Consider the following 22,840-nt stretch of genomic DNA (forward strand, 5'->3'; position numbering starts at 1 on the left):
AAGAAAGAGAAAACAACAACAAAAATACAAAACAAGCAAAATGCAATTAATGAGGTAACAGCAAGAAGTCCATACCTATCAACAATAACCCTGAGTGTAAATGGATTAAATCCTTCAATCAAAAGACATAGACTGGCTGAATCAATTTAGAGGAAGGCCCAATTATATGCTACCTACAAGAAACTCTCTTCACTGGTGAAGATGCACATAGACTAAAAGCGAAGTGTTATCAATAGATATATCAAGACATATCACAGAAATGAAAACCAATAGTGAATAAGTGAAGCAGACTTTAAGCCAAAAGCTGTAAAAGTAGACAAAGAAAGTCTTTATGCATTAATAAAAAGATCGATTTGGCAAGAAGATTGCAAATGTATATGCATCTAACATGGGATCTCACATGGGATCTAAATGGAGAGATTGATTCTAATATAATAACAGTTGGGATATTCAATATCCCCACTCTCCTCAATCATCCAGATGGAAAATAAACAATTAAACCTCTGATTTGAACCATACTATAGGGCAAATGGACCTGCAAATCGTTTACAGAACATTTCATCCAATAGTACTAGAGTATGGATTATCTCATCAGCCTTTGGAACATTCTCCAGGATAGATTCTTTGCTAGTCTATGAATCAAGCCTCAATAAATTTAGAAGAATTGAAATCATGTCATGTATCTTCTCAGACCATAGTGGAGTAAATCTACAATCAATAACAAGAAGAAAAATGAAAATTATAAAAATACATGGAAATTGAATAACATGCTCCTAAATGATCAATGGGAAACTGAAGAAATTAAAAGGAAAGTAAAAAATTTCTAGAAACAAATAAAATGACAATGTAATCTATGGGATGCAGCAAAAGCAGTACTGAGAGGGAAGATTATTGCATTACATGCATACATAAGAAAAAAAGAAAGATCTCAAATAACCTAACAATGAAGCTCATGAACTTAGAAAATGAAGAACAAACAAAATCAGTAGAAGTAAAGAAATAAAATAAAATCAGAGCATAAGTAAATATGATCAAAACTAAAATAATAATACAAAAGATCAAAGAAACAAAGAGCTGATGTTTTGAAAGGATAAATAAAATTGATAAACCTCCAACTAGACAAAACAAGAAAAATGAGGAAATTATCAAGTAAATAAAATCAGAAATAAAAAGGCAGAATTATAAAGTATCTACAGAAACTACTATGAAGAATTAGAAAACCTAGAAGACATGCTTAAATTCATGAACATATACAATCTACTAAAATTGAATCAGAATACATGGAAAATCTAAACAGACCAATACTGAGTAATAAGATTTAATGAGATAAAAATCTCCCATCTAAAAAAAGTGTAGGATCTAATAGTTTTACTGATGAATCCTGCAAAACTTTTGAAAAAACTAATTCCAGTTCTTAAACTATTACAAAAAGTGGAAATGTAAGAAAATTTCAAACATTTTTTATGAGTCCAGCATTATCCTGATACCAAAAGTAGACAATGGTATGAGAGAGAGAAACTATAGACTTGGATATCTAATGAACATAAATGCAATAAAATACTAGCAAACTAAATTTAACAGCATGTAAAAATATCAAACATCTTTATTAAGAGAATTCATCCCAGATGTTTTTGTCAACTTTTTCACCACTATGAGCAAAGGACCTAAGAAGAATAATTTTATAGGAGGAAAGGCTTATTTGATGCTCTTGGTTTCAGAAGAATCAGTCTACAGATGGCTGATTTCATTGCTCTGATCCCTAGGTGAGGCAGAACATCATGGCAGAAGGGCATGGTGGAGGAAATCAGCTTGAGATATGCCAATCAGGAAACCAAGAGAGTCCTGCTCACCAGAGACAAAATATATACCCCAAAGGTAGCCCCAGTGTCCTATCTCCTCCAGCCATACTCGACCTGCCTAGAGTTACCACCCAGTTAATCCATTCAAGTGGATTAATGCACCAATTAGGGCTTTCATAACCCAATCATTTCACCTCTGAATATTCTAGTCTCACTCATGAGCTTTCAGAGACATCTCATATCTAAACCATAACACTAGGGTTCAATATTCACAAATTAATAATTATGATAAAACATATGAACAGAATGAAGGGAAGAATCCACATAATCATTTGAATAGATGGAAAGAGAATTTGATAAGATTCAGCATCCCTTCCTGAGGAAAACTCTCAACAAATTAGGTCGAGAAGAAACAAACCTCAAAATACTAAAGGCTATATTTGGAGAACCCATAGCAAAATCATACCAAATGAGGAAAAGTTGAAACCATTTCTTCTAAGATCAGGAACAAGACAAGGATGTCCAGATCAACCACTCTTATTTAATATATTATTGCAAAAGCAATTTAGCAATAGAATTTTTTTTAAAAAAGGACATTCAAATTGGAAAGAAAGAAGTTAAGTGATAAATGTTTGCAGATGACATGATTTTATACATAGAAAAACCTAAATAATCCATGACAAAATTGTTAGAACCGATAAATGAATTCACTCAAGTTGCAGGATACAAAATCCATATGTAAGAAACAGTAGATTGAATGAATGATTCATTGATTGACTGATTGATTGATTTTAGTACTAGAGATTAAAACAAGGGCCTTTCACATGCTAGTCAAGCACTGTACACTGAAGTATAATCCCAGCCCTTTCTGTTTTGAGATTGGCCTAGACTGCCCTCAAACTTGCAATTCTCCTGCCTCAGTCTTCTTGGTAGATGGGATTGCAGGCATACACTACTGTGTCCAGCTAAACATTAGCATTTTGTATACCAATAATAAGCTTGATTAAGCAAACCCACTCAAAATAGCTACAAAGACTAATATTTAGGAATAAATATAATCAAGGAAGAAAAGGGGTTCTATGACAATTATAAAACTAATGAAAGAAATTATAGAGAGCATACAAAAAAGTAAAGCTAACCTTGTTCATGGATCAGAAGAATATGTATCATTAAATTGATACTACCCAAAGCAATCTATAGATTCAAGGTACTTTCCATCAAATACCAAACACTCTCTTCATGGAGTTTTTTTTAAAGCCCTAGAATTTATAAGGAACCACAAAAGACCCAGAATACTCAAAGTGATCCTGAGCAACAATAACAAACCAAAACCAAAGCTACAGGCATTCACTAACCCTGACTTCAAAACACATATATAGATTTATTGTAACCCCCATTGAAAAAAAACCAAGAAAACAAAACAAAACAAACAAAACAACAAAAAGCTACTGGCATAATAATAGACACATTAACTAATGGAACAGAGTAGAGAGCACAGATATTAATCCACATTCAGAGAACCAACTAATGTTTTTTTGACAAGACACCAAGAACATATAGTGGGGTAAAGACTTTGTCTTCAGAAAACAGTGCTGGCAAAATTATATACATACACATATATATGTAGAAGAATGAAAATAGATTCCTTCTTCTCACTGTACACAGAAATCATCTCAAGATGGGTCCAAAACCTAAATGTAATGCCTGAAACTATGACATTGCTACAAGAAAACATAGAGGAAATACTTCAGGACATTGGTGTAGCATAGGATATCAAAGGCAAAAGCAACAAGAATAAAAAGAGAGAAATGGGATTATATCAAACTAAGAAGCTTCTGCACAGTAAAGGAAATAATAAAACTAAGAGACAACCAATAAAAGGGGAGAAAACATTTGCAAACTATTTATCTGATAAAGGATTAATATCTAGAATACATAAGGAATTTTTAAAAAACTGAAGACCAAAAAGGAAAGAAAAAGAAAAACCCAAAACCATAAAACCCTAATAATCCAATTTTAAAATGGGCTAAACAACTAAATAGACACTTCTCAAAAGAAGACATTGAAATGGCCAATTAAGTATATAAAAAATCTCAGTGTCACTAATCATCAGTATCACTAATCATATGGAAACCACGATTGCCCCAGTAAGACTGGCTACAATCAAAAGGACAAAAGATAACAAATGCTGGAGAGAATGTGGACAAAGGGAAACCCATAGACTGTGTTGGTGGGAAAGTAAATCAGTACAGCCATTATGGAAACCAGAGTGGAGATTCCTCAAAAAACTGAAATTAGTACTACTGTATGATCCAGAAACCCCACTAATGTATATACACATTTAAAGGGGATGAAATTACTTTATCAAAAAGATCCTTGCACTCTTAGAGCAGTACTATTCACAGTAGCCAAAATATGGAATCAGCCTAGATGCCTACCAGTGAATGAATAGATAAAGAAAATATAGAATATATACACAATGGAATATTACTCAATCTTTAAAAAGAATGAAATCCTATCATTTTCAGTAATCTGCATGGAACCAGAGGTCATTGTGTGAAGGGAAATAAGCCATACACAGAAAAACAAATACCACATGTTCTACCCATTGGTGGAAACTAATAAGTCAAGAAGAGTGAAATTGAAAAGTGGTCAAAAAAGCATGTAGAAAGAAGTTCAGCAAGGGGCCCCAAAACAATTGGAGAGGATAAGTTAATTCTGGCTTTCCTATAGTACAGTAGAGTAACTACTGATTAAAAGAATCTATGACATATTTAGGAATTAGTTCTGTTTTTTTCTATAGCACCGTAGGGTCAAAACAATTTATGATATATTTCAAAATGACTAGAAAAGTATAAAATTGCCAACACATAAGAATAATTAGTGCTTCAAGAGAAAGAAATGTTTTACACTGATTTGATTATAAATATATGTCAATAAAAAATCTTAAATAATTTCTTTGAATACAATTAAGTTCATATTTTCTGCTTTCTGTCAAACTTCCCTGTAACTCTCCATCTTATTTAAGGATTAATAGTAACCTCAAAATTCATAAATACAGTCTATTATTTTCAGTCAACCTTTCAATAATAGCTTTCAATGTAGCTTTCAACCATATTAATCAGCCTTCTTGTAAACTTCCTCTTCCTCATTGTAATGATTACAGTTGTTGTCTCTCACTGTAACACATTATCATCACAGGGTAGTTGGTGCACATGTTTTATGTAGAAACTGCTAATTTAACTCAAGTTTATAACCGAATTTTTAGTCCTTTCATTTCTTTACTTTTGAGTATAGAAGTTGTGTGTGTATAAAAATTACACATTTATATATGTAAAATTTATATGTAGATACATATAACTGAAACCGATACATATATATATATACACAAACATATATATATATATACATACATACATATATAAATTGAAAAATAGTTTGGTTTACAAATACAATACTGCAGTTACTCAGAAATTAAACCTGCAATCTTTAGCAGATTTCTTTGCCTTGTGAGCCAGTCACAAGCCATATTAACTTATACTTCGTATCATCTTCTCCCCTATTGTCTCTGCCACTGGTCCACTACTTGCCCACAGTAGACAAGACATTTCATTCCTATTAATGGTTTCAATGGCTTGTGTTCTAACTTTCAATCTCCAGATGCCAATACTCCTACAATTACCAGGTTTGGCCAGGCATAGTACTCTTAGGTTTATAATCAAGTCTTCATGAAGGAGAGAAACTGAGAAGTTGCCAAGCTCATGTAAACAGTTTACAAGAAATGAGTAGATTTCTAGACTTGGAGTAGTGACCTTCACAGAGCTTCTTTTGCTCTGGAGAATGAAGGTATTCAGGAGTGAATTCAGGATCACACAGGTCTATGCAACAAATTCTCTATACTCACAAATTCTCTAAGTACCTTCTTGACAGATGATAAAGGTAAAAGAGTGAAATTCTGTTCATTGTTACCTGTCCATATCACTGTTAACTGTGGTTAACACTATTAGTTCATATTCTCATTATGTCTGTATGATCATGTGCCCAACTTAGGGTTGGCAAGGTTAGCTAATACAAATGGTCAGTTTATATTTGCTCAGTTTAATTATTATTATTTATCAGAAATACATACTTAACTGAGCATCCTGTATTTTATCTGGAAACCTTAGCCAAAGAAGAAGAAATGGAATTAAAAATTCTTTGTTTTCATCAACACATGCTCATGAGTGCCTGCACATAATATGAACCCATGTCGAACTTTTCAATTACAAATGCAAAATTTATTAAAATTTCTTGTAAATATGAGAGCTTTCAGGGATTGAATTTTCTCCCATCTTAAGACATATTTAGGTCCATACAAACATGAGAAACTTTATCAATAATCCAGACCCCACTTAGGTACTGTTCACTAATGGTGATTAAAAACTCAGTCTCTAGAATCAGAAAATGTGAATCTCAAAATGCACTTTTCCACTTGGGTCAATTTTTAACATCTATTATCCTTTTTATTTACCTCTAAAATGGATTTAATAATGACATGTTCCTTACAGAAACATTGTTAAGTGTTACATTAATTACAAACTCTCCCTAGTGCTGTTCACGTGATAAAATATTTATTACCATTTTATTTTTAAAGCCCCCATGAAAGAAAACTCATAGACTTTTGTATTCTTAACTTCGTAGAACAACTAAAACCTCAACATGATTTGGCAATTGTTTTCATCAATTTTATCACTAATCACCACTTTGAGCATGTAAGGGCAGAAACTTTGGTGTATTTATAGTCATGCACCATATATGAACCCAACACATGATAAATGTACTGAGACAGAAAAGAGGGGTCTTCCGCATAGACTGATCTGCAGTGTAATCTGGGTTCTAGCACTAACTATGTGATACTGGTCAAGTTACTTATACACGTGAGTTTTAGATTCCATAGATAAACTCCATATTATATATTCCAGAGTTTTAATTGCTGTATATATGATGGAATAGTTACTGGAATGACATGCTAAAATGTATAATAGGCCTGCAAATGCTACAAGACTCCATAATGACAGAGACCAGATTATGTTGTTCATCAATCCATTCTTATCGATAGTGTGATAACTAGCAATTTCTAAATTGCTAACAAAAATTGGCTGTGCAAATATTTTATTTTTTTTCTATAACCAGTCAGTGCTGCCAAGAGACCTTCAGTGCTTCCTTGCTAAGGACTCACCATCTCTGTCTGGTTCTCAAGTCCTCTCACTTCCATTTGGAATCTTTACTCTGTTTCTTTAGGTCTAGCTGACTCTAAGGTGCCAGGGCACAATCCTTCCCTGAGACCATCCACTGGGAACAGTCATCTCTACTCCAGCCTCATGTGTTCAGTTCCAACTCTCTCTTCAAAAAGTTAAATCCAGTTTCCACCTTGAATAATCTACTGACTGCAAAGGTCAAGTCCAACCCATCTAGAGCTTGCTTCTCTGTCATGTTGTCCCTTTACTTCCTCTGGTGTCTCACCCCCACTGGCCACTCTCTCCCCTTGAGAAAAGTCTACTTTCCTTGGCTTCCATGCATCACATTCGCTATAACACCACTGGTCCTCTTTTTGGTACCAGTTGCTGGCCCTGTCTTCTTGTTTTCTACTGACAGTCTCTCTCCCCATGTAACCTCTTCCACGTTTCTGGAATTTTAACAGAGAACATGTGTTGATGACCCTAAAAAATATCTCTGTAGCCTAGGTCTCATCCTGAACTGCAGTGTCTTACCTTCTACTAACTTCTTGGTAGCTCCACATAAAATCCAAAAAAATCATGGCAGGCTTAACTTGAATGAAACCTTTATTCTAACCCCGCACTTGAAATCCCATCTTCTTTCAGTCTTCCCTATCTCAGTAGGTAGCACCACCATTAAGACAAAATCCTAGGGACAAGCTTGATTTCCTACCCTGTGGTCTTTGTTTAAACCATTAACATTTATGCTACAATTTACCCAGACTGTCCACTTGACCTTCATCACAGTCTTCACCACAACTGCACTCCATGAAGCCACAAGCTTGCTTTCACTGGAGAATTCCACTGTGCTCCTAAGCAGTTTCCCTGCCTCCATGTGTGAGCCCCAACAATACCATCTCTTCATGGAAGCTGCAATTATTTTTAAAAAGAAATTTAAATTAAATCTCCTCAAACCTCTCTGTGGCTTTTCATATCTGTTTAAATAAAACTGGAATTTCTCACTGGCCATCAGGATGTAACATGAAAGGGCTGATCACTTCCTGACCCATCCTCCCCATCCTGTGCCTCCTGCTTTCCCCAAGGGCACACCTTGCTCACCATACTTCAGCCACTCTAGCCTTCTTTGTTTCCCTCAAACACAGCATATGTCTTCCCATAATTCAGCCTTTCCCCTGTTCCCTCTCCCTGGAACACTGGTTCTTTAGGTAATCACTTGACAGGCTTCTTCTCTTCTCAGCTAAATGTCCCCTTCTTTGGGAGGGCCCCCTAGACACTTGAGCTGAAGTGGATGAATCCTGTTTCTCTGTCCCATCACCCTGATGTCTTTTTTTCCAGAGCATGTATTACTCTGTGAAGTTTTCTTCTTTATTAAGCTTCTCCTCTATCATTAGATGAGACAAGAGAGTCAGGGCCTTTCCATGTTATTGAAATAGAATTCTCTGAGTCCTGAAGAGAGCCCAGCCCAGTACATAAAAGATGCTTGGAAAAGTAATTTGGTCTAAAAGAACAAACTCAAGTTTTCAGGAATTGATCATTGTGGAGATTCTGGAAAGTAAGAAGGGGTTCAAGTACCAACATTCTTTTATTTTGATGACACGCTGTATCTCTTCCACACCTAATTAGATAGTAAGATGCATTTATTCTTTTTTCCTGCTTTGAGTTGGAAGAACTACATAGTGAAAAGAGGATTTGAAGTACAAGGAATAATTTCATTAAGTTTAATTTCATCTGATAGGCCTCATTAGGTGAGTACAAATAAGAAACCCATGTTCTTACCTTTTTCTGTTGATAAGATCACTCCTGGTTTTCCATCTGGCTTTTTAACTAATATTTATGGTTCAGGAAATTGTAGCTGGCTAAATCTCTGGAACCAGAAAACTCAAGATAACACAAACTTTGCCTGGGACTTTCACAACTCTAAAATGTGTCTATGTGCTGACTTAAGTACAACAGAGACAATACCGAGCCTTTCAAAGGAAGCATGTTCTTTGATTGGTATTTCAAAATTTCTAAATGAGCCCAATAATCTTTTGCTACCTTTCTCAAGGTTAATAATTACAAATTAAAGGAAGAGATCAGTAAATTATAGTAAGTAACTAGTACTTGCAATAACAGAAATCACATTAAGGGTGCCTCCATGGCAAATGCTGCCACCACTGTCTCTTCCTGTCCATCATCTGCCTCTTTCCCTCCATCTACCACTCCCATCACTCCCCCTTCCATACACTCTGAACCTCCCTTCTTCACCTCCCCATGTTTCCCACTTCTATTCCTCTAGTCCTTCCCTAGGAGCCCCCTTTAACATTTAAATGACAGGAAATGGAAGCAGACATGTTGCCTACACTCCTCAGACTAAATTAGAAATTTTAGCCAGAGTCAAAAATTTTCTAAACCCCCAAACCATTCTCTTGACCTTGACTGATGTTTTAGCCTGATCACTAGCACTTACTAACCTGGATTTTTAGATCTTTACCAATTTATCCACATGGCCAGGCGTGTGTGTCAGCTGTGGATGGGAAAGTCCCCTTAGTGTTTCTTAAGTAGCTGACAGACTAGGAACTGACAAGACACAAAGAACAGCAACAGCCTAGTAAGGGCCACTCCTTTGATTTTGCCCCGACCAGGTGTATTGCAAAATCATTAGCATTGCACTCAAAAAAGGACAAGTCAGTTCTTGATTATTATAATAGATTTGATAAACTGTTTTAGTCAGATTTTTTTTCTTTTTATGCTGCTGTCACGAGAAGACCTGACAAAAACAATTATAGAGGAGGAAAAGTTTATTTATTTACTTTTTTATTTGGATCTCGTGGTTTCAGAGGTGTCAGTCCATAGAAGGCTGACCCCATTCCTCAGGGCTTGAGGTGAGGCAGAATATCATGGCAGAAGGATGTGGCAGAGGAAAGCAACTAGGGACTTGGCACCAGGAAGTTGAGAGAGCTTTGTTCAGCAAGGACAAAATATATACCCAAATGTGTGACCCAGGGACCCACCTCCTTCAGCCACAACCTACCTGCCTACAGTTACCATCTAGTTAATCCCTATCAAGGGATTATTTATTTATGAACTGATTAGGTAGAAATCCAATCATTTCATCTCTATACTTTCTTGCATTGTCTCACAGATATGAGTTTTTGGGGGACATCTCATACCTAAATCATAACACAAACCTTTCAACAAACTTATTTAACTTGATCTTTGTAGCCAAACTATCTTGAGACTCTCAGCACCTGAATCAAACATTATCTCAGTTGGGCAGCAGACTGTACCCATGAAATAGCTTCCCTAGCTACTTAGTGGTCAAAGAACCTAGAAAAAGAATCTAGAGTTACAGAGCCTTAGATTTCCAGGAGAGAACCACCCAACTAAAGACTCTCTAATGACCACAAGCATAGAGGGCCACCCAAACACCCCTGCATCTCAGATCAATGCTGCCTTTTTTGGTGCTTACAGGTAATTTTTAATAGGACTGTCTTAAATACAAACAGTGGTTACAAAACTCTGTTTGTATTTAAGAATACAAACTTATTAAACTCTCATAAGGCTATATCCCCCTTCTGTTCAACAAAATTAGTGCTGTTCCAGGGACATTCAGAGAATATTCCCCCTACTTAAAACCAAAAAACTAATGGAATTAGATATTAAACTTGGGGATAAGTTAGTCAGAGCTCTAGTTGACATTGGGGCTGAATCTATCCGTCCTTAATTCCAACACACTTTTACCTTCCCATTCTTGAGTTTCTGAATTTATCCAGTTGGTGGGGAGTGCTAACAAATGTATAGAAGTTCCAAATCCCTACTCGCTTCCATCAACTTAGGTTCTCTCTTGTGCACTTACTGTTCCTTACTCTTTCCATCCATACCCATATGTGGTTTGGAGATGGATTTTCTGGAAATACATCAGGCCCATATCTCTTTCTCCCAAAAGGGAAAATGACACTAGAATTCATCCCATGATAAGACTCTGGCCTTATAAAACTAGCCCCTACCCAGATGTTCAGCTACCCTGTAATCTTTTAACAGTACTCATTCTATCCTCAAGGAATTGCCTGAAAGCCTCTGGCACATAACAATCTTAATGTTGGGCATACTCTTTTAGCATCGCCAACTAAAATACAGATGGATCATAATAAGCTCTTCCCCAGGCAAGCAATGCTTATTAAATCCTGAGTCCTTGGCTGACATACAATCCTTAGTGGATAACTTTATACATAAGAAACGTCATTTCCCGCACCAACCCTTGCAATTCTCCATCCAACATATTTGCAAATCTAATGGAAAGGATGGATATTTGTGCAGGATATCAACACTATTAAGAACATAGTTATTTTCCCTCAATACTAAGTGGTTCCTGACCCTCATAGCTTGCTGTTCAATATTTCCCCTAAGAGCAAATATTTTGAAGATATTAATTTCTGCAATGCTTTCTTCAGTGTATCAATATAGCTTGACAGTAGCTGCCTCTTTGCCTTCATCTGGAAGGGCCCACAATATTCTTGGATAGTCCTTCCCTCCTTCCCCAAGGGTGTACTGAAAGCCTCACTTACCTATTTTTCATACTGATTTAGCTGAAGTCTCCTTCCTCTATCCTTTGACCCTACCCCAATTTATGGATTATCTGTTTTTTAAAAAATCCTTTTATTAGAGTATTATGGTTATACATAATAGTGTCATTCATTTGGACATAATCATACATGCATGGTATGTAATTTACTTCATTTCAGTCCCCAGTAATTCCCTTCCCCTTCCTTCCTCCAACCCCCGGTTTCCCTTCTTCTACTCTTCTAGGCTTATTTTTATTTATTTATCATTTTAATTGGTGCTTTATAGATATGCATAACAGTGGCATTCACTGTGGTATACTCATATATGTACACAGCATAATTTGATTTTATTCTTCATTTCTTCCCTTTTCCTGTCCCTCTTCCCTCTCCTCCAATCTCCTTCCTCTACTCCGCTGATCTCCCTTTCATTCCCATGGGATCTCCCCACCCCATTATTTGCTTTTATATTCTTCCTTCTAAGAAACTTACCTGACTGACGCATTCGCTTACTTCATAATCTGATTTAGAGAGCTTAAAGTTTCAAAGGAAAAAATAACAATTCTGCTAGACTTCTGTCAAGGGTTTGGGTTGCCTCTTGACATACAAGGAGTGAATTGACCTGTCATGCTTTCTAGTCATTTTAGCTTTCCCTTGTTCCTACAATAAAATTCAACTCCAAGAATACTATGGTTTGGATAAATGTCCCACACAGGCCCATAAGTTAAGGGATTGGTCACCAGCTGTAGTGCTATTAGGAGATGTAGAACCTATAGAAAGTGGAGGCAAATCAGAAGAAGTAAGGTCACTGGGAACATTCCCATGATAGGGTTCCCAGCCCTTTCCTCTATGTCTCTACTTCACAACTGCTATGAGGTAAGCAGCTTCCTCTACACTGTGCTCTCACCACGATGGAATGCCTCATGCAGGTCCAAAAGCAATGGGCCAACTAAACATGGACTAAAATCTCCAAAATTATGAGCCCAAACAATTCTTTCCTCTTTTTGAATTGCTTTATCTCAGGTATTTGTTACAACAAAGGGAACCTAACATAGAGGAATTTTAGTATTTGCAGGTATCTTACAGAGCTGGCTTTCAAACTTCTTTTTGTGGTCCTGAGCCCTTCATAATTTATTGGAAAAATTTCTCTCCTGGACCCTCTAATGAATCCTTGATGGAAAAACATCCATCAAGGATAAAAAAACAAAAAACAGTTGAACTTAGACGACACTTGGAACAATCCAATTACCATCTCCCTTTTCATGTGTTCATTTAAAATTGGAAAGGAAATGCCCTAAGGATCCTTACTCAACCCCATGGAGGACAGAACAGGTCACTAGGGCATGATAGTCAGTAACTAACCCAAGTGAGCCAGTGATTCTCTCCCTATCTAAAGGTGATTGCTACCAATCCATTCTCATTAAAGCCACAGAGAAGAATGTCATGGGATCTTCCCTCACCATTTATATTCTTCACTGTGAGAGCCCTCCTGAACTCTCACTATGCCCAGCCCTCTCTGCTTGTCACCTTCTATGAGATCCTCTTCCTCTCCTCATCTGAATTTACCATCACCCAATTTAATCTGATCAACCTTGCCATTCTCTTTTCTTCCCTGGAAAATGACGTTTCTTATGACATGACTAGACCACAAATTCTCAACCAATAAATAGATCTACAAGAAACCCACTCATATAATACAAACTATTACTGTTTGCAAATAGACCTGATCTCAGAGGACCAATGGGTCACTACCAAGTTGAATATGCCAGTATCCCTTGATGATATTATCACCTGAGCCCCTTTTTGAGGCGTAACTGCATGAGACAAACCCCACCATCTCACCAAAGCATAACTCCTAGCTAAAAAGACTGCCAATGTTTATCCACAGAGGACTTGCCTTTGTGGTAGGGCATGACTGCTACATTCTGGAAGCTGAGAGAATTTTTAACATATATAAATGGTTTAGTTGTAGATGTGGTGCTGAGGATCAAACCCAGTACCTCACACATGCAAGACAAGTGCTTTAAAATTGAGCTACAGACCCAGCCCCAGAATTTTTAACTTTTATTTTTCAACAAATAAAAGATAAAATGCTTGTTCTTTACCTTTTGGATGGTAGTAAGGCTGCAGGAGCTCTACCTTTTATTAAAGTACAGGATCACTCATTGGCCCAGAAAGAAGAAAGTAAAACAAATAAGATAACTGAAGCCACTAACCAAGCAACTATCTCACAAGAGGCCCTACATGTTATGGCCTCTAAAAGTTCTCCAATTTTTATCCCCTGTGCAAACCAAATTTATGCCATAGGCCAATAAAGCCCCAAGATATTTTCTCCATGGTTGAAAGGAAAATGATAAACACACGACTGTTTAAACTGATGGCAATTGCTGGATAAGTCACCACTCTCCCACTGGATCTTTCAGCAAATGTAATGAGCCAATATCTATACCCACTTACAATTTCTCAAATGCTCACACCTACACATTTATTTGAAAAAAAAGTCAATTGTTATTCATGTACAAATATATTCTCCTAATTTTATACTCCTGCAGTTTCAAATGATTCACAAAGTGGGTTAGAAATGCTCCAATCCTGAAAGGATACCTGTTTGGAATAGTTGAAACAATTTGAAACAATTTGTTCCTGTCTCCTCTGCCCAACTGTCACCCTTATTTTGTCTTATAAAAATCTGTAACAATACCTCCATTGTTTGGTGTGACCAAAACTCATGTTGGGCTTTTTATAGAAAAATACTGAACAGGAAGATCAGTATTAAGAGTTGTAAACACAATGTTACTAAACTATGGTATAATTCCATATTTTCCTCTCTTCCAAACAATTCTTTTTATTTATTATTTATTTATTTATTTATTTATTTATTTATATTGGTTCCTTTTAGTTAACCATGACAGTAGAACCTATTTTGATATCAATTTTTCTTAATTTAAATAATTTAAATGGCATTGTGTGTACCCCCAAAGGATCTTTTTGTTCCTGGGCAAAAAGATACTTCTTGGATCTATAAGTATCCCAGGACTTGGAAAACAGGAGGAACTTTTCTTCTAGGACAACTTATTACCCCATTCACAATACTTAAGGTCTTTATCCTGGAGTAAAGAGAACTTCCATTATTACAGGTGATCACCATGATGACAACCTGTTGGATTATGAGTATGACAGCAGTGAACATTTCAATGGTGTGGTTTACCAGGTGGGTTTCATCACAGGAGATGGGCAAGAAGAATATTGGGATCCTGGCCAGGAGTTGTCACTATCATCAAAAACTTTTCCTGCACTCAGGAGAACCACCTATTCTACCACTCAGCTCAGTAAGCCCAATGGAGATAGTAGGATTCCCCTATGTAGAGCTGGGTAACCACATTGCATTAAATTACCTCTTTGCTGCAAAGAGTGGTATCTGTGCTGTATCACGTATCTTATGCTGTACTTGTATAAATACTTCTAGACAGGTTGATTTGCAACCTTCCAAACCTTACAATTGGCTAAGTCCCTAAAAGGAATACCTTCAAAAGTCCCCTTAGCTGGTTAAATTTCTAATTATCAGATATTTTCAGTTCAGTATCATTTGACATTGACTTCCTCTTGGGTTCTACCCTATAGTTTTAAATTATTCTCTTCATGTTGGAGTCAAATATTTGTTTCCCCTCTCTCAAAATTATTCAGCCTATTTTAATAGATGAATATAAGAGAATCCCACCAGAATCCTATTAAGTCAGCCTAAACATTCTGGGCTCTCTCCAGCTAAAAAATGGAACCAACTCTAACCAAGAGACTTTGATTTAGATGTGACGGATATCTATCAGGATGCCCCTCATTAGTATATGGCTCCAATTGTTCAGTTGGTCACTGCCTGCCCATCCATCTGGATATAGAAGTGGGACAGGCTTCATCCAGAGAAGGTAACAAATGACTCTGGTACCATGGTGGGACATAAATGCTTTATTCAATCAAAATGCTGCCCGATGAGAAGTTTCCATAAAAATGGAGGAATGTTTCCTTTAAGAAAGGCTGAATTTCCAAGGAGGATCTCAGATGAATAATTGGGCTTGAATTCAGAAAGAAATCTTGCAGTCATTTGTTGACTGGGTGTCATACACATGGTCTGTGTTCTGGGGAGAACCACAACCTGAACATTATGGACCTACTGCTCTTGTTTCAATTGCCAAGACAAACATATTTTGGGAATTCTCATTTTGCTGCCTGAATTTTACCAATGAACTATGACCTACAGCTATATGTAAATATGAACCAATCAGGAATGGGCACAGTTGCAACTCTCATTTGCATAAAGTGGACCACAGTAAGAACTTGGGCTGGAAATTCCTCTATAAGTTAACCCCTCCCTCTCTTTGTTACTTTGCAGTACATGTTCATTTTGACTCCCTGGTTTGCAAACTTGCTATTTTTTGTTTACTTAGATAAAGCCTCTTCTTTTCTCTTAAGCCTGTTTTAAATGAATTTTGATTGACAGGGATTACTAGACTTATTGTGATTAGAATGTTCTTAGAAATACAAATTAGGACCGTTCTGATGAGGTCTCAGATGGACATGAGGAACAAGGTGTTGGAAACTGGAGTATAATACAGTGGCAAGGAACTTGATGGGATGATGTTCATATCCTAGACTCTGTAGAAAGCAGGACTTTAGATGAATGAATTAGGATGTCAAAAGCAATATTCAAGCAATAAATTCTTTTGGCTGTTTATACTAAAGTGAGAGAAGACAAATGATTTAAAACGACAATTGATAATTAAATGAGAAACAAAATGGAAATATTTGGAAAATTCCCAGTAAGGCCATGTAAATAATAAAAACCATGTTCAGGAGAAAATACAAAGGTGTGGCCAAGCCACTCTCTTCTAAAGAGATTAATATGGATAAAAGGAAACCAGGTTTGAGTCATTGAGACCATAGCAGAATGGCTCTGAATCATTTCAGAAGTTTTCTAGTCAAGCTAAGACCTGAAGGCAAGGTTTTCAGAGAAGTGCCCATGGGACCTCAGCTTTTACTGCTTTGGGACTCTGCTCTGTGAGTTCTAGCAGAGTGCCCCTTATCCTCCCAATCCAGGGTTCAAGTGAGTTTGGATGTGGTTTCACCTACCACTCCAGAAAGTGCAAGCTTTAATTTGCCTGCATCGGTGTCATGATAATTCTGTGGGTGCCCTGAGTGCAAGAACTGCAGAGCCATGATGGTCTTCAACTAGATTTCAAAGGATTCACTGGACAGCTTGGGGACCCAGTAAGAGGCATGTTGCATGAACAGAACTAAAACAGAGATCCCGCACTACAGTATGAACCAGAGGAATCATAGAGCAGAGGCCACCACAGAGTCCTCATTAAGGTAATGTAGTATAGCCCTTGAGACCACAGAAACGTGGGAAATTCAATCCTGGGAAGGCTTAGGCACTAGACTTCATCATAAGAGCTGCTGGAGACATTAAGCCCAGCAAAGCCAAGGGGGCATGGCTGCCCGAGGCCCTGGGGGCCACTCCACCCAGGGTATCATGTGGGACATGGAGTCAAAGATTTTTCTCCAGAATTTAGAATTAATGCTGTTTTCCACATTGGGACCAGTTAACACCTTCATCTTGCCTACTTCTCCTTTTTGGAATGAGAATACCTATTCCAGGCCTGTCTCATGATTATCTTTTGGAAAGAGGCTTCAGAGGCTTCAGAGCTGGAGGGAAATTTGCTCAGTATGAATCCTGGCATGAATCTGGCCCATATCTGAACTAATGAGACTCTGGACTTTGGACTTTTGAGTTGATAGTGCAATAAGTTAAGTGTTTCGGGGTGATGGGTATGGTATAAATAAAGTTTATATGGGAGAAGGAGATGAATTTGGGGAACCAGGGATGAATGTTATGGTATGAATATCTCCCTTAAAAAATTCATGCACAATAACACTATGCACAAATGAAAAGTGTTGAGAGATGGAATGTTTAAGAAGTGATTAGGTCATGAGGGAATTGTCCTAAAGAATGGATTAATGAACTTTTTCATGGGAGTGGATTTATTATCATGAATCTGCATTTGTTATAAAAAGAAATCTCTCTCTCATGCTCTCACGCACATTTGCTTTCCTCTTTGCTCCTTGGGATGATATAAAAGCAGGCACACCTCAGCTAAAACCCCTTGACATTAGACTTCCTAGTATCCAGATCTATAAGTAATAAATCTCTGCCTTCATCAAATAGACATTCTTAGGTTTTCTGTCATAGAAGTACAAAGCAGAATAAGATAATGTCATCTCTGGGGAAAGAATAGAGTAACCAGACATGGCTAATTAAGGATAATAGAGGGTACAAAGTAGGTAACAATTTGGGGAAAAACTCCAGTAGATCAATGAGTTCCCTTTACTTACTGACTCTCATCCCATGAGACGACAACAACCTTCACACTCTCTGTACCCCTGGTCAGAATTATAATTTGAACCATATGAAACTTATGATTTCTTTCAAAAATAGAATGTCATATACTTTATTTTATACTGTTGAATTCCTTCCTGTAGGTTCAATTCAGAGACATGAGAGGTGTAGGAGAAACTGATGGTATAGAAAGATTCAAAACAGAGTCATAAACCAGTCATGGAGGCCCACGCCTGTAATCCTAGCGACTTGGGAGGTTGAGGAAGGAGGATAGTCTCAGCCCATGTGTTCAGCCATTGTGCAACATAGTGAATACTTGTCTAAGGAAAGAAGGAAGGGAAGAAGGAAGGAAAGAAGAAAAGAAAAAGTTAAAAGAATCTTTAAAAGTACTAACTTATTTTTTTCAGAAGATGCTCATTAACTACAGGTTTATTCCAAGGTCTAAGTGCTCTGCTTGAGTTTCAGGGTGCTTTCCATAGGAGAAAGAGAGAGCATTAAACCTAACTTTCCTTGGAGCATCTGCAGTACAGGGTTTCAGTACTGAATGTTTATACTTCATAAACACTGAATTTTGGGAAGAAAGAGAAGATAATGGAGGATACCTCTTGTTATATCCTCACACTTGAGACAGAGGTGGCAACCTCATGGATGCTGGTGAGGATATAACACAGGATCCTCCAAAAGAAACCCTTCCAATTCCCTTAGACTCCCATAAAAATTTTCAGAGAATTCTTTCTTCCTTGTTTCTGGCATAATTGAACACAATAAAGGGAAGTGCTATAGGGGAATTTTTAAAACATCATTATTTCTAAGTCTCCTCAAGTCTCTAAGGAAATATGATGTGATGCTAGAGAGGTTCCACTTCAGGGAGCTGGGAAGAAATGGTGTATATAGAAGTCCTCTGCACAGGTCTCCTAGAGAGGACAGCATCTGGGCTTGTGTGCGTGTGTGTGTGTGTGTGTGTGTATGTGTGTAATTTGAGACTCATGTGATAAAGATAAGCAGTTACAGAGAAAACTCACAAATTTTTGAAGGATTTTGCCTGGACAAAGTGTGAAAGTTAACTCCCATCCTTCCCCCTTCCCCCAATATCAGCTCAGCACCCAAGGTGTGCACTTACGGCGGGTGTCCCTGGACAAACCCACAGGAGGGCTCAGCAGCATCAGTATCACAGTCAGAGCTGCCATACAGGAGCATCTGGGAAGCCACAGACACACCATGCTGGAGAGCAGGAGAGGATGGATGACAGAGGATCAGGCAAGTGCCCCTCAGTGAGAACAATGGCCCTTATCACCTACATCCCAAATAATAACAACCAAGGTGTTCATTTTTTTGATGTTAGATTTGGTAATCTTAGTGTTGAAGAACCAATCAGCATCAGAGATGAAAATCATCATCAGTTGGTAGTCAGAGACTCACTATGAGGGCCCTGTTCTGCAACTTACAATTTCCTCTATGAAAATGACTGCTTTAATTTAGTCTTTTAAAGATTTGATCCAGTTGCATCTGAAACATTAATTAGACTATCTGTGAACTGTCTCTGTTGGCCTCTGACATAATAACTCTGGCTTTATAAGAATTAATATCTTATATGAAAAATCATTCAATTCCTTAATCATAGTTCCCATTATGATTTCCTCATTTTATTGAGGATATATTTCTTTATCATTCCCCTTCTTCTACCTTATACTAACAAAAGATGCAAGGAATTTGCTAATGAATACATTATAGAAAATTCAGAACATGATAAAAAATATGACTTACATCATTTAATATAATCATATAAATTGAAGCATAATTTTATCATTCAATAATTATGCATTATATTAATATAAATGTAATGTCTTAGAATGGACTAGAAAGGACAAATATACATATAAAATTCATCATTACTTCGCATTCTGCCATGGTTCTAATAAGCAGTCTTTCCCTATGTGCCCTAGCATTTCTAAAGGTAGAAGTCACCATGAAGCAATAAAAATCATGAAAATTAACTTAGTGATTTTTTTGTATTTTTACTTTGTCCTCAGAATTGTCCTGAGGGATTTTTATACATGCTATTTTAAATCAACTCTCATATCAGCACAGCAAGATAAGTAACCATTCCACTCCCAGAGATGGGGAGAATAAAGTGATGGTGAATAAGCAACTTGCAAGGATACATGTTGTCCTTTTTGTGCAACAAAGTTTGAATGACTTGTACATGACCCAGTTTCTAAAGAGAATAATATCTCCCATATGAAAATTACTTTATTACTTAAGTTATAAATATGCATATCAGTAAGGCTACTTTTCAATGAATTATAGCATTTTATTTTACATAATATGAGTCAACCACTGTGCTGAAATTATAGCTACCTCAAAAGATTCTCTTCATCTCCATAGCTATTCTACTCTGGAGAGAATGAAATTTGGATTTATCCTTTGTAATGACATTTATGGCTCCACACAATTCCTAAATCCAGTTTATCACTCTTGATCATTATTTCAGCTTTCTTAGCTTAATGTAGGGGAAGTTTGATGAACTCAGAGCAAAACAGAAATAGTATCTCAACTTCATTGAAAAAGATATATTTCTATTAATGTGGAAATTTTGAAATTTCTTAAAGAAATTGAAAAAAATTCACTATCATTCCTGAATTTCAGAAGAAACTCTTTGTTCCTAAATCTGAATGATAATTCATAACTATGGCTAGGCATGCAGTTGCAACCAGAACATTACATTTAATGTGACCAGCAGAAAAATTATAACTTAGAAACTAAGGGAGGGCAATGAGTGGTATTATAAGAAAGTGAAGCTAAGCTTTTCCTGGGAATTACAGAATAAAATGGAGAGCAAAGAAAAGAAATTTCAGATACCCCATTTGCCATCTTTATTTGGGTAACACCTATCTTGGGACACGGGCCCAACAAGCCGACCCTCCCCATCCCCAGGCCACCAACCCAGCCCAGTGCTTGCAGCTACTTGGCTGGCCCCAGCTCTCAATGCTAAGTCCTAAAATGCTCTATACAAAACATCTCTCCACAACAGTCATGCAGATCCCTGTGCTCAGCCCCCAGGACCTCTGGAGAGAGAGATTCCTGAATGGAAAGTAGAAAGGGCAGGGGTGAGAGAGATACAGTTTAGAGACTAAATTAGAGAACAGGAACTGTGGGGACCACAAGCAATGTAAGGAACTAAGATCAGGTGCCCACATCACATGAGTGGACCCCAAAGGAGATTCCTGGGGATCTTCCAATGGGGACTGGCAAGTGCTATACCCCACCTCCAGGAGTTCTACCACTAAGACCACCCATCCCACCCTAATAACCTTCAGCATCCTTAAGGTGGAAATACCAGCCCACTCCAGACAACCACAACAATTGAATGAGAAAGGAAGCAGGGAAGATATTGATCTCCAACAGACATAATTGTTCAATTTTCCTTTGAGATTTTTTTTCCCTTTTTTCCCCACCATCACATCCCCAGTATTTGTGAAACCAAGCACTTTTCATGCATTGGGCTACTGAGGACTGGGATGTCTGAATAGTATAATATGGTTTTGTTGTATATTCTTTTATCCTTTATTTTTACACTTTTTTCTTTTAATATTTTACTCACTCTCTATATTTTCCTCCCACTTATCTGTCTCCCCAGTCTCTTTCTCTCTTTTCTCCTGCTAACAGCCAACTTCTTTTGATTCCTCATTCATGCTTCCTATGATCTAATACCTCTATATTCTCACTTTCTACCTCATTAACATCTCAGCCTATACCTCCCATCTTCCTTTGTCCACCATTAGAAACTGTAGACTCTTTTGAAAACTTACTGCTTATATTGTAGATAATAACCAAACACACCCTTTCTGTTTACTGTGACAAAACTGTAAATGTCTAATAGACTATTTGGTTTAAGGCTGCATATTGTTTCACTGAGTGCTGTTAATAGTGATCTCCCTCTTCAAGGCAAGGAATTGGAAACCTGCAGGGACACTATAAGTCTAAAGGATAAAAACTGTAACACCTTGGATCTGTACTGCTAGAGGGAAATACACACAAATAACATGACAAAACAAGGGAAGAAAGTGCCCCCAAACAAACCAAGATACTACAATAATAGCATCCTTTGCCAGCACAGTAAAAGAAATGTCAGAGAAGCAGTTCAGAATTAAAATGATCTGTGAGGTAAAGGATGATATAAGAGAGAAAACTCAGGCAATAAAAGATCACTTCAATAAGCAAAAGACTACTTCAATAAAGATATAGAGATTCTAACAAAAATCAGAAATCCTTAAAATGAAGGAAACAATAAACCAAATTAAAAAGTCAAATAAAGTGTCACAAACAGACTGGATCACCTAAAAGACATAACCTCAGGCAATGAAGACAAAATATATAATCTCAAAAATAAAGTTGACCATAGAGTGAAGATGATAAGAAATCATGAACAGAACTTCCAAGAATTATGGGATAACATTAAAAGACCAAATTTAAAAATTATCAGGATAGAGGAAGGCACAGAAGTACAAACCAAAGGAATGAGTAATCTATTCAATAAAATAATATCAAAACATGTTTTTCAAACCTGAAGAATAAAATGGAAAATCAAATACAAGAAACTTACAGGATAAAAAAGGTACAAAACTAAAATAGAACCACACCAAGGCACATTATAATAAAAATGCCTAGCATACATAACAAGGATAAAATTTTAAAGGCCACAAGAGAAAAGTATCAGATTACATATAGGATGAATCCAATTTGAACTCAGCAGATTTCTCAACCCAGTCCTCAAAGCCAAGACATCTTAGAAAAACATATACCAAGCTATGAAAGAAAATGGATGCCAAAAGAATCATATATCCAGAAAAACTAAGCTTCAGATTTGATGAGAAAATAAAAATCTTCCATGATAAA

The 22,840-nt window shown here is 36.8% G+C and overlaps 1 protein-coding gene across 4 annotated transcripts in view; it reads right to left on the reverse strand.

The window, feature by feature from the left end:
• LOC107143768 (HLA class II histocompatibility antigen, DRB1 beta chain-like) overlaps positions 1–19,240 on the reverse strand; it is a 35,692-nt gene extending 16,452 nt beyond the window's left edge. For all 4 annotated transcript variants that reach the window (XM_048805088.1, XM_048805089.1, XM_015487505.2 and 1 more), the window contains exon 1: positions 19,065–19,240. In XM_048805088.1, the coding sequence (XP_048661045.1) occupies positions 19,065–19,164 (100 nt within the window). In that variant the 5' untranslated portion in view covers positions 19,165–19,240. The remainder of the gene's footprint in view (positions 1–19,064) is intronic.
• Positions 19,241–22,840: the final 3,600 nt, after the last annotated feature.

Source organism: Marmota marmota, unplaced genomic scaffold (assembly GCF_001458135.2).
Source record: "Marmota marmota marmota unplaced genomic scaffold, marMar, whole genome shotgun sequence".
NCBI classification, from domain to species: Eukaryota; Metazoa; Chordata; class Mammalia; order Rodentia; family Sciuridae; genus Marmota; species Marmota marmota.